Genomic DNA, 12757 nt, shown 5'->3' on the forward strand with positions numbered 1-12757 from the left:
TCATTGTAGTTAACTGGGTATTGTTCATTTATTTATTTGTACTTTTCTTCCCACACCCACATCTTTTCAGAGTGAATCAGAGGGGCGGCACCCAGCACTGGTGTTATGTGCACGCTGCTACTTAAAGGAGGCCAATTGCATAATTATGGAGTGTGGTGTGTTATTAGCTGGATGTTTGAAGTGTGCTTTTACAGTGTTCTTTGTGAAGAAAAGTTTAGACTAGAGACTAATATTGGATTTAAAACCGGATAAGAGGGTTAAGAGGCGACTGAAGAGTTCACCCCAATTTGTCACGGCAAAACTGGTGGATTACCAGTGAAAACCCTCATTCAGGTGTTAAACTATATGGAATAATAAGAAATATATAGTTAACAGAATGGTTAAAAAGAAAAATTCTAACAAAAATAGCGGAATATTCTAAGCTAGGTGTAACAGTGGAGTGTCTGCTACCTGCGTGTTTCCATGGAGATATTACGAAAAACATTCTTACTTACAGCATTCTTATTATGAGCAGTGTCGCCTTTCCACAGTCCTGACCAGTCAACCACAGACTGTAAAAAAAAAGTGGACTAAGTGAGTGTGACGTCACCCTTAGCGTTCGGCTCCAGTCAAATGAAGCTCATCAAGGCTAGCGGTTATAGGGGCCAATTTGGAGCCGAGTATTTGGAATTCCGACACACGTATCATAGCAACCAAGACTGTTGAAGGTAATGCCCCTTCCCGCCCACACCGCTGGTCTAGCAGGGAGCCAATGCTTATCAGTGCTGTCAATCAAACCTGTTGTTGACGCTAGCAGGATGTCAATGTAAAGTGAATTCGAGCCAGAGTTTTTGGAGCCGGAAGCGCACCCATGATCACTTCCAATTTGGACCGTGGTGGCTAGCGTGTTAGCTATGCCCATTTATATCTACAGTCTACGCCTGTAACTGGATGTGTCGCCCGCATGTCTTCTTAGAGATACATAAGATTAATGCCATACAGTTGAACTTTCCGGGAAAATCGATAGCATAGTTCCGCTCCACAAGCAGGTGTGGAAAGGTGGAAATTCCACCAGAAAACTTACATAGTGCCCCTTTAATGTCTTTATTATTTTTCACGCTTTTCTTTCTTGCGCTTTAGCAGCCACTCCAGAGCTGTTATATTGAAGTGATCAATGACTTTTGCCTCCTAGCAATAATCTAAGTTAGTTTAGATGCACTTAAAATCCATTTTGGCCTCAAAGCGTGGATAGTAATTATGTTGGATGACTTTTGGCTGGGACTCAAAGCAGGAGGGCACTTGTGAATAGGCCACGTTTTAGCAGCCCTGCTTCTTCACAGCTCCCTCCTCACTTCCCTCCCATTGTGAGCTCCTCGTAGCATCTGCTTAATGGGCCTCTTCAGTGGATGGCCTGCTCTCTCTATCTTTGCACAAGCAGGAAAGGGCCCATGCTAGAGAAGTCAGAAATAACCATTTTTGTAATAAATTATGGTCATTATTCAGAGGCTTTTCAAATCTAGACCTGGTATTTCCTGTGGTGCGACTTAAAAGAGCACTGCGTAACTTTCTGGAGGCTTGTCCACATGAAGATGTTATTGATTTACTTAGAATGTTCCACAGTTTGGCATCAAATGAATCTAACTCCATCGAGACAAGCATATAGAGCCACTAGGCCAGGTTACATGTCAGATCTGTGGTGAGGCGACCCTAGTGAGAATGTATGTTTTTCACCTGTAAAAACAACTGTAATCAATTAAATGCTTGGAATGTTTAAAGTTCCTGTATTACGCAAAATGAGCTTTTAGCCATGTTATAATACTGTTAACTCCTCAAAAAAAATACCCAAAGTGAGTTTTGTTTCAGTCACACGTTTTGGTAATCCTGCATTATTATTTCTGTCTGCATCTCCAAAGCTCAAAATGCTCTGCTTCACCTTGTGATGTCATGAAGGGGTGTTTTTTTTTTCAGGTTAACAGGTACCTCTTACATTTAGTTAAGTACAGATCGGCAGTTCTAGGGCTGAAATAATTCAAATGATTCTACTGAAGATGTATGAAGTTTAAAAACACTCTGGAGCACTTCCTGTTTTACAATGTGACATCACAAGGTGGAACAGAGTGTTTTCTGTTTGGGCAATGAACTCAGCCTAAATATGCAGGATTTGTGTGTTAAACAAAAATACAACTTCAGGTATGTTCGTGATGAGGAAACAACATCAGAAAAGAGTCTGATATGAACCCTTTAATGCCATACTGTGTAGTATTCCAAGCAAAGCAATTACATCTTTATGGAGACAAGCTGCACCGAAAATACTTTGTGCCTTTGTTGCCATGAAAGGGGCACTGTCAGTAAGGATTCAAAAGGTAACATTTGATCTAACACCGTGACCTATCCCGTCCTTGCCTTGATAAAGTACAGCACATGTTATTCCCAAGATTTACAAAAGAAATCAGTTTGAAAGTAAAAAAATTTCGAAGGGCATTCCGGGTAATATTTGTTTTTTCTACTGCTATTGTACGCATTAAAAAGATTACACTGGATTGTGAAAGGAGGAAAGGGATACACACAGACGACTCCCAGTTGAGTTTTTGGCAGAAAGTATAAAGTATAAAGTCCTGGAATCCCAGAGTCTAATTATTGTCCCCGAACGGCACACGCACGAGGCTCTACAAAGTGTTCTCAACGTCTTCTCCAGTTCGCAGTTAAGCTACGTCTGTTTGCACGTTGTAACCACGCAAGTTGTCGGAGTAAATTAAAAGGCCCAAAGCTGTTTCAACGGCGGGCTGGTAAAATTAGCCTAGCCGCAACTGCTTAGCGAGCATGCAACAACGCAGGGCACACTGTTTAACCCGCTCCGTTCCAACAAATAGGCCCGGATCAAAGGATTATAGCGGCGTTATTAAAACCAGCTGGGGGCCGTGACTACAAACGCTATAGAAACATGCGCGTTTACATTATGGCAAATAAGGCCGTTGTTCACTGGAAATGAGAATGCATGGATCAGTTTTGATGCTTTTGCTAATGCTGTGTGCGTTTTGTGTTTGGTTTGGGCTTAAGTTCTGCTTCTAGTCGGAGTTTCAGCAAATTTAAAGGGACTATATTACACAAAATGGACTCTTGTGAACTTTAAGTCATGTTATAATGCTGTTACCTCATCAGAAACAGACCTGGAGTTGTGTTTTATTTCAGTCACACATGTTTGAGAAACCCCGCATCATTAGTCTGTCTACATCTCCGAAGCTCAAAATGCTCTGTTCCACCTTGTGATGTCATGTAGTGGTAGTTTTCAAGTTAACAGCGACCTTTGACCTTTTGTTCAGGAGAGATTGGCAAATCCAGGACTGAAATTATCCGAATGATTCTAGTGAAGGTGTATGAAGTTTAAAAATACAGTGCAGCACTTCCTGTATTACCACATGACATCACAAGGTGGAGTGTTTTCTGTTTGAGAGAAGAACTCAGCCTAAATATGCAGGGTTTGTGTGTTAAACATGTGTGAATGAAACAAAACACAACTCCAGGTCTGTTTGTGATGAGGAAACATTATAACATAGATCACACAATACTGTAATGGCCCTTTAAATGTGCACTCTGTAACTTAACCCCTTGCCTGACGATGTTATTGCTTTGCCCTGAAATGTTCCACAGTATGGCGTTGACTTACTCTGGAACTCTTATTGCTCAAAGATCCCTTGAAAAACATGCATGTTTACTATGAGTGGAGTCGCCTCTTCACAGATCTGACCTGTAACATAGATCAGACAGATCCACCAGAAAAGTTGCATCGTGCACCTTTAAATAAGAAAAAAAAGTGTAATTTCAATATGTCAGGGAACAACAATAAAAAGAATGGTGCAATACATATTTTTGCATCTGAAACAGCATTTTCAAGATGGAAAAGCAGAATTTGAAATACACAAGTGACTTCTAGGATGTGATTCAGCCACTAAGAAAGTAAAAGTCCCCTGTGAAACTTAACTCATTCAAATGTTATCACTCCAAAAAGACACCTCTCGGAGTACTTCACACACGGGACATGCTGGCTTACACTAAATTTCCTCAAAATGTTTGGAACACCTTGACTCTAAGAGAGTACATTGCTTCACTTTTATAGCTGTATTTCTTCCTAATCTGCCGCATTATTTCGGCCTTGAGTTTGTTGATACAGCCAAACGGCAAAACGTTGGCAGACTCTCCGTGAGTCTATCCCAACAGGCATCACTTTTATTAGTAAAATATCACGTCTTTTAGTGATTTGTTGAGTGACCCTGAATCTTCTTTTACAACAGCACCATTATGCCTCTGACGGACGCCCAGAAAATCAATTCCCCGCCGTGATATTATCTATGGAATATGCTAGGCCCAAACATAGCTTTTAGCGTCCTATCAGCCAGACACGCACTTTTATGTCCTCACGTCTGGAATGTGCTGTCGAATTGTCCAATGAAAGACAAAGGAAATGTGTTTTCCAGATAACATTACAGTTGCAATCGAGCCTGGCTTGAGCTGTGACTGAAACAATCGTGTGCCTAAGCCGCGCTGAGCCCACCTGTTTGTTCTTCCGTAATTGGATTCTGCTTCATTCCATTTGCCTTAATGCTGATGCATAATGCAGTATACTGAGGGGACCAGCCATTACCAGCCAGGGAGCAGCTCAAGGAGTAACCTGACCTCCTCCGTGCCCCCTCCCTGTCTGGGACGTCTTTGGAGGCTCTGTCCTTCAAAGCGCACTTGCCCAGCCTGGATAGATTGATGATTGTGGGTCTGATGGGAACCAGAATAGCAGGTGTTGATGCTGCAGCCTAAAAGAACAATAATCTGGCCCTGTGTTAATCCAAAGCAAACAGGCTGTGCTATGAGCGCGCTGGGCTCCGGCGCAGAAATCCTCGTCAAACACAGCGTGATCCAAGAAGACAATGAAAGTCTACTGTTTGCTCTGGACTTGTCAAGAATGTGTAGAGTTTAAACAGCAGTTAAAGGCAGCGCTGTAACTACACACACATCTTTATCACATTAACAAGGATCAAAGCTTCTCCTACAATGTGGAATGGGGCTATAGGCACAGTTGGCAAAGTGTTGGACTGTAGATTTTAACCCACAACACCTTCAGTTTTACATATGCTCTGCAGTTTCGACACTGAGTCACAAGGCGATGCTAAAAGAGCAATTTCAGAAAATAATCTAAATAAACTGTTGTACAAACTGGGTGATAATAGCTCAGTCGGTTGGTGTTCATCCTCTGATCCAATGGTTAACTCTTAAATCCCATACTCAACCTTAAAGAAAACACACACACACAAAAAAAAATCATCACTGACTCGCAGGTTGGCAGTGTCATTCCAGCTCCCACAGATGAACGCTGTTGTCGTGTCCTCGGGCAAGACACTTAACTCACCTTGCCCCCAGTGTCTGTGTGCACTGCTGTATGAATGTGTGTGTGAATGGGTGAGTGGTTCTTTGATGTAAAGCGCTTTGAAAACCTTGAAAGTGGAAAAGCGCCATATATAAATTAAACCTTTTAATATTTGAATAAGTTGTCTGACTTTTTATTCCCAGCTCTATTAACTTTGACATTTGAGATTCCTAGCATGTACAAATGAAATGTACCACTGAACAATAACAGTTCAGTTTACATACCAAACCCCTTTCATCCTTTGTTGCTGTTTATATGAACCAAGCTTTCTATTATGTTTCCTACTGTATGTTATGTTAATGCAGTCGGAATGTATGCTAACAATCGTTCCGGCATCCCGTTAGCTTCAGAACACTCCTACACGCGCGGCGCCTTCTCCGTCAGCCCGTACTTGTGTAAATGATCAGCTGCTGCCCGGGGCTAAGTGGCTGGTGTGGATAGCTGTGACTCAGCTCAGCCCACCACGCAGAGAGAGATAACATGTGCAGATAGAGACGATGCAGAATATGTGTGAGGGTTTGGGTATCCTTAAAAAAAAAATTAAAAAGCGAATTTATTATATTCAGGATTTTACAAAAAACTCTTGCCTATTGTGAATTTCATAATTTCACTTTGTCGTTGGATATGGGGCACATACATAGAGGGAATTGGTAGTTTTCAGATTCGAGAAGGTGATGGTGTCATAGTCGCAGATGGAGGGCAAGAGATAGTTTTTCCTGTTGATTACATTGTACTTTGCCATCAAATATCCAAAAGATAAATCCAAAAATGTTGAATCTTATCATTTCTATTAGTGATAAGACCCCAGACCGACACATCTAAAACCCAGCAATTACCTAATCCAGGGGTGGGCAAACTTTTTGACACATGGGCCACAATGGGTTCAAAAAGTGCTGATTATGATCAGTTGGGCCAGTTTGGACACCCCTGACCTAATCCTTTTATAGCAACCGTAATGTTAACAAAGGCCAACACTTGTCATTCATAACTATTGCTAAATGGTAAATAGTCAGATTTTTATATAGCGCTTTTCCACCTTCACGGCACTCAAAAGCACACACACTGGGGGCGAGGTGTGTTAAGTGTCTTGCCCAAGGATACACACTAGCAGCGTTCACGTGTGGGAGCTGGAATCGCCAATCCAACCAGTGAGTCAGTGGCAAAACACTCTTTTCCTCTGCATTTTGGATGGACTTCTCAGTGCTGATTAAGTATTTCGAAGTGTTCTGTTTTAGAAATGACCCTTCTTCCTGTACTTTTTAACTTTCCTCATCAACTTTTCTTTTTTTCCCCCAATAATTTCAACTTGACTGATATAAAACAAAACATTTCCCACAGCTACTATCCCATGAAACCAGATAATAATTAGAAAAACATGAAAATCTGTCTCATGCTTGTCAATAATACTAAGTTTATGCTGGACAGTTTGATGCTTGTGTGTGAAATTTAAGCGCTGATACAGTATCAGATTCATCACATGGGACAAAATATTGTTTTGAAAGAAACTGGGCTCATAATTTTTGTAGAACAAGTTGGACAGACATTCACACACTACCAACGGGGAGAAGGGTAATTTAATAATATAAAGCTAAACCAAATATGGACACTCCCTGACAAGCCCCAAGTGGCCCAAATTCAAGTACTAAAACTTTGCAAACATAACATTGAAACCTAAGCATTTTTAAAGATCTCAAACGCCCATAGCAGCCCATAAATTCAACGCAGGACTCGTATCCGCCATTTGCTGAAACATTTAATAGAAGTAAATTTATAGGGGTCTGAGTTTCAATATCCCCTCCCAGCACCGCCGTCGGTTAGGTTTTGATGAATGGATATGCGCACGCTGACAGATGAGAGCAGGCGACACAGCTGGGAGCGGGTGCAGCGCGGGGACACGGTGGGTGCAATAGGCAAAGGGTGGCTGGAGAGGAGCTGACAGATGCCAAATGGTGGTCCTTAGAAATGCCTATGGTTCACCGCATCAGTTAGATAATGATGTGTAACCGTCATGTAGACACCTGTGTGAAACATTAAAGGTCCCGTATTACTCATCTGAGCTTTACGCCGTGTTATAATGTTGTAACCTCATCAGAAACATACCTGACGTTGTGTTTTGTTTCATTTACACATGTTTGAGTAACCCTTTATCATTAGTCTGTCTACATCTCCAAAACTCAAAATGCTCCGTTCCACCTTGTGATGTCATGAGGTGGTAGTTTTCAAGTTAACAGCTACATGTTGACTTTAGTTTAGTAGCGATCGGCAAGGGCTGAAATGATCCAAATGATTCTAATGAAAATGTATGGAGTTTACAAAAACAGTGGAGCACTTCCTGTATTACCGCATGACATCACAAGGTGGAACAGAGTGTTTTCTATTTGAGAGAAGGGTTAGAAGGGGAAGAGGGTTAAATTGTTTAAAGTAATGATGAGGGACTAAGATCCAAATTCAATCAGCAGTTCTCTATTTACAGCAAACTACAGTGTGTGAAGTAATAGCACTCAGGCAGAGAGCCCACCACTGTGCAGATGTTATTGTGTCACCTGGAATGTTCCACAGTACGGCTTTAAGCATATCTTTGTCAACGGAGATAAGCTGATCACACCACCAGGCTACAGATCGGGGGGGGGGCGAGCAGACCTTACTCACGATAAGAATGCTTTTTTTTTCTTTTTTCCCCAAGGTATTTTTGAGCAGTGTAATCAAATAAATGTAAGAAAGATACGTGGAACATTTAAGGAAAAACTACAGCATCTCCATGAAAAAGCAAGTTTCAGTTCCCCCACCAGATCACAACTTTATATTTTACCAGTAAATACACTTTGGCATGTTTTATTTGGCAACGTAGACATTTTTCATTCATTTCATACTGATTATTCCAAGTGCACAGACTGTATATATCAATGAACATAGCTAACATGCTAGCCAAACAGGAAGTGATCATGGGCGCGCTTCCGGCTCCATCGACTCTGGCTCCAATTCACTTTACATTGCAAAAACACAACTTTATACAGTCTCCGTCCAAGTGACTAACAACTAACCACTTTCAACGCTGGGAGATTTGTTTTATAACTGCTTCACTCCTCAGTGTTCCAGCAACTCTTGCGCCCTCTGCTGTCCTGTTTACACATAGATTATACAAAATAAAATACCAAAGTGTCCAAAAGAAAAGAAATCCTGACACATAATACAGATTGGCCCAAAAGACTGAGGATATGTTCATTAAGAAAACTATTGACTAATACATTGAAAGAGGCTGAGGAGAGATTGAACTGGCCCATTTTGCACATGCACATCCATGATTTGATCCAGCGGTTCAAAGTGAGTCTTTTACAATGCACAGAGAGCACCCTCCTTCAGTCACTCTCATCAGCACTGCGTCTCACTCCTTCACTCTTACCCTACCCTCTCGACCTTGGCCCTGGCGTCTTTTAATGTCGGCATTTCATCAGCCGTTATCAGCTCTTTAGTCATGTGTCAGCCGCGGATGACTAGCGATCAGATGCTCATTTTCTTCTTTTTCTTCTTCTTTTGGCTTTAAATTCAAGAGATGAGAGAAAAGGCAAAAGAGGGGAGAGGAGACATAGAGATAGAGGGAACCTATTATGTCAGTGTGGAGGCTGCGGTGACATGCTAACGAAGCCGGGCCACTGTATTTCTCCCACTCGCTTGCGTATATACACACACAGATGCCCACACGGTTCCTGCCACTCCTCTGGCCACTCTTGTGTTAGCATTCAGGATTTGATTCTCATGCACAAACAAGCTGGACTGTTACGGACAGCATATTTTTACACTGCTGTCTTCAATCGTGAACATAGACTGTATATATAAATTGACATAGCTAACCTGCTAGTCGCCGCATTCAGGAAATGAGCATGGGTTTCCACCTCCAATTAACTTTACATTGGAAAACTTTTGCCCCTTTCTCTCTTGCTGTTTTCAGGCTCATCATTTTGGTCTTAACCTTATTGTAACGGATGCTAATGTCGCTGATCTCATCTTTAAATATTTCACTGTCATTACGGTAATCTGCTTACATTGTCCCTCGAAGATGACCAATCAGAGCGCAGGTGCCACAGGAATTTTCACAGTCAGTTATTCGATGCTGCAAAGGAAAAATACGGATGGATACGTAAAACAGAGCATGCTGATATTTTCTTTTAATGTGATTTTTATGGCTAAAAAGAATAGTCTAGTCTAGTCTAGGCGAGTTATACTGGTCTATAATGTGTTCAGTCCTTAAAGGGTTAAAATACTCATATTGCGCCGCTCTATATGATTTATTTCGCTATTTTGTCCGTAACTCAAAATATGACTTCTTTCCCAGTAGTTGCTCCCGCTAGCATTAGCAACAGATTTGATTGACAGCGTTGCCAAGCGCCCGCCCTCTGCTAAACCAGCGATACGTGCGGGAAGAGGTGTTACCTTCAACATCCTTGCTTCGGATTGGCTCTTTGGTTGCTATGATACTCGCGGTCGGAAATCCTAATATGCAACTCGGCTCCAAATTCGTCTGTATAGCTACTAACCTCGATCAGCTTCGTTTGACTGAAGCCGGACGCTATGGGTGACGTCACACTCACTTAGTCCACTTCTTTATACAGTTTATAGTTTAGTCCGATGAACAATAACTGAAACACCAATGGAAATTTATGTTTCATTTACCGTGGAAAATTATAATCGAGTTGCACTTTGCTTCAAGATGGAATGTAATGTATTTATTCTAATTTGCTAATTTATGTAGAATTATTCATTTTGACACTCAAAAGATGTTTTAATGGAAATCTGTTATAGAAATCTTTACCTACAGTGTTTTACCTAATTTGTACTTTGTCATGCTCTTTTGGTCCTAGTTACTTACTTCTTAGTCTGAGTATCTTTACGACAACATTATTCATTCACTCCACATTCTGTTGTTGTGCGTTATATTGTAGTTACAGCTACCCTGGGGCAGACTGACGGGAGCAAGGCTGCCAATCTGCACCATCTGCCCCTCCAACCACGCCAACACTCGCACACAAACACCACAATCATACTAGGCAATGTGGGGAAATGTAGTTGTTTCAGACCTCCTACATTACCACCTTATGATGTCACAAGGTGGAATTTCCGCACTGCATTTCTGAACAGCCTAAATATGCAGGATACGTTTCGATAAGGGAATTATGGGATACACATGGGCCATTACATTATGTCTGTACTCGCTCCTACATGGGGACATATCGCCGTGATGGATGTATATAATAGAGGCTCGGTGTTCTTCGTGACCCTTGTTTGACCCCCATGGCTTGTCCGGAGCAGACAGCACCTGGTCCCGCTCTGCCTCACCATTAGAGCTCTGCCAGACAAACGCATCAACACTCTGTGCCCATGTGGGTTATTTTTAGGGTCCTGATACAAGCTCTTTGCTCGCTAACTCTCCCAGATTCACACCCCCATGGGCCTGACAGGAAGGATCTATTTCCTGGAAGTAACCGCAGCCCGTATACAAAGCAGCCCATGCATCCATAGTATGTCCCATAAGGAGCACTCAGGGCAGTACATTTGAAGTAAAGGTAAACAACACATGGAGCTGTGCATTAAACATGTGGGCAGTTAGGTTTTCCCGAGAGCTACTTTGGCTAATATGTTGGCTTAAGCGGTTGTTGAAAGCTTACATCTGTCTTAGTGGAAGGATCATATTTGCTAAACAATTGAATGTTTTTGGAAGTAGCTTAAAGTGCTACTTACTTTATTTTAAAGTATTCTAAATGTACCCTTTAAAGGAATAAATAAAACAATGCAACACTTAAATACCGTATTTCCGGAGTATAAGTTGCACCTGAGTATAAGACGCACCAGTCAAAAATACATAATAATAAAGAAAAAAAAACATATTTCACATTTAAATCGCATCTGAGTATAAGTCGCATCTGACTATAAGTCGCATCTGAGTATAAGTTGCATCTGAGTATAAGTTGCATCTGAGTATAAGTTGCGCCCCCGGCCAAACTATGAAAAAAGTTTGATGGAAAATACAGTAGTTAGATTGTGTCTATAATGAGTCATAAAAGTTCATAATTCAAACTTCTACAGCTCAAATCTTATCATATACAAAAAAGAAACTAACTTTTCTGAATAGTCCTAAGTAAAAGTATTGCCCCCCAAAATTTTATTCTATCTGTCGTCTATTGAATGATAAGCAAAATAGTGATTACGAACAGGCCTGCCGTGAGAGCAATAAGGGATGCTGTTAACCTACCACATTAGTCTCGTAATTATATCCTTTTCTTGCCATGAAAAACATCTGAGTCTCCGGAAAAATCACTGTTGACGTATCTGCAGATTTTGTAGAATTACGAGATAGGGTCAAAAAATATAACTGTAATCATATTTGCTAAATAGTCAAAGAATTTACCACTGAACCAAGCCTCATCCATCTGTGGTCTGGGTACTGTCCCATTGCAAGTCCAAGCCAACGCCTTGGTCAAGGTCTGCACTTTCATGGTCTCTATTAAACCATATGAAAAGATTCTACACATCTGTTTATACTTTGTGAATGTAACTGCGCAAGCACTGTGACTAAATCCACAAAATCCATCAGAAAACATTGTACAAGTTTTCATTGATAGTCTGTAGCCGACTTTTGCTTTCCCCTGGATGTTACATATTTTGTTATTGCTATTTTCCGACAGACACAAAGCATCCTAATGTATTTCTTTCTCTTTTTTTTTACCTGTTTTGCAGCGTCGACCATCGCAGAGAATGGGAGGAAAACATGCCTGAAGCTCAAAGTATACGTCCGACCATCAAGTAAGTTTTTGCAGACGACGCAAAACAACAAACACGGCATAATTCAAACTAAATAGTAGCTGACAGACATATATACAGCCCAAACTATGTACATTCCTTGTCTTTTAGTCGCCACAACGTACAAAATATACAGTGTTTGAATTCATCACACATCTCACCTGAACGTTGCCATGAGCTTGTTGCTATGGGGGGTAAAATAAAAGCTGGGAATGGGGAGCTTTAAATGTGACTAACGAATTTGGCTAATCTCTTCTTTTCTTCTCTTTCTCTGTTGTAGACACCTGTATCAAAACTATAGGTGTACATGACCGCGTTTTTGACGTAAACGACAAAGTAGACAATACGTTAGAACCACGAGGTTAGTATGGCTTCCTTCTGCATTTTTATTCTTTGGTGTGTTGTCCTGTGTGTCTCTTTTCCATTGACAGAATGCTATTATGTGTATGTACAGCGTCATAGTTCTTTCTGTTCTGGTGTACTTGGAAATGTGGTTTATGATTCTTTTATTTTGAGTTTTGAAATTGTTTGGTTTTTTTTTTCTTGTAATGTTTTTTGGCATGAGGGGAGATG

The 12757-nt window shown here is 41.1% G+C and overlaps 1 protein-coding gene across 2 annotated transcripts in view; it reads left to right on the plus strand.

Annotated features, from left to right (window-relative positions):
* The window catches only part of efna5b (ephrin-A5b), a 171896-nt gene that overhangs the window by 154012 nt on the left and 5127 nt on the right, over positions 1 to 12757 (plus strand). Inside the window, exons 3-4 of one of the 2 annotated variants that reach the window (XM_033972415.2) lie at positions 12122 to 12187; positions 12465 to 12545. In XM_033972415.2, coding sequence (XP_033828306.1) covers positions 12122 to 12187; positions 12465 to 12545 — 147 coding nt within the window. The remainder of the gene's footprint in view (positions 1 to 12121; positions 12188 to 12464; positions 12546 to 12757) is intronic. The other variant, XM_033972416.2, reaches the window with a different exon arrangement.

This window comes from Periophthalmus magnuspinnatus, chromosome 9 (genome assembly GCF_009829125.3).
Source record: "Periophthalmus magnuspinnatus isolate fPerMag1 chromosome 9, fPerMag1.2.pri, whole genome shotgun sequence".
Lineage (NCBI taxonomy): Eukaryota > Metazoa > Chordata > Actinopteri > Gobiiformes > Gobiidae > Periophthalmus > Periophthalmus magnuspinnatus.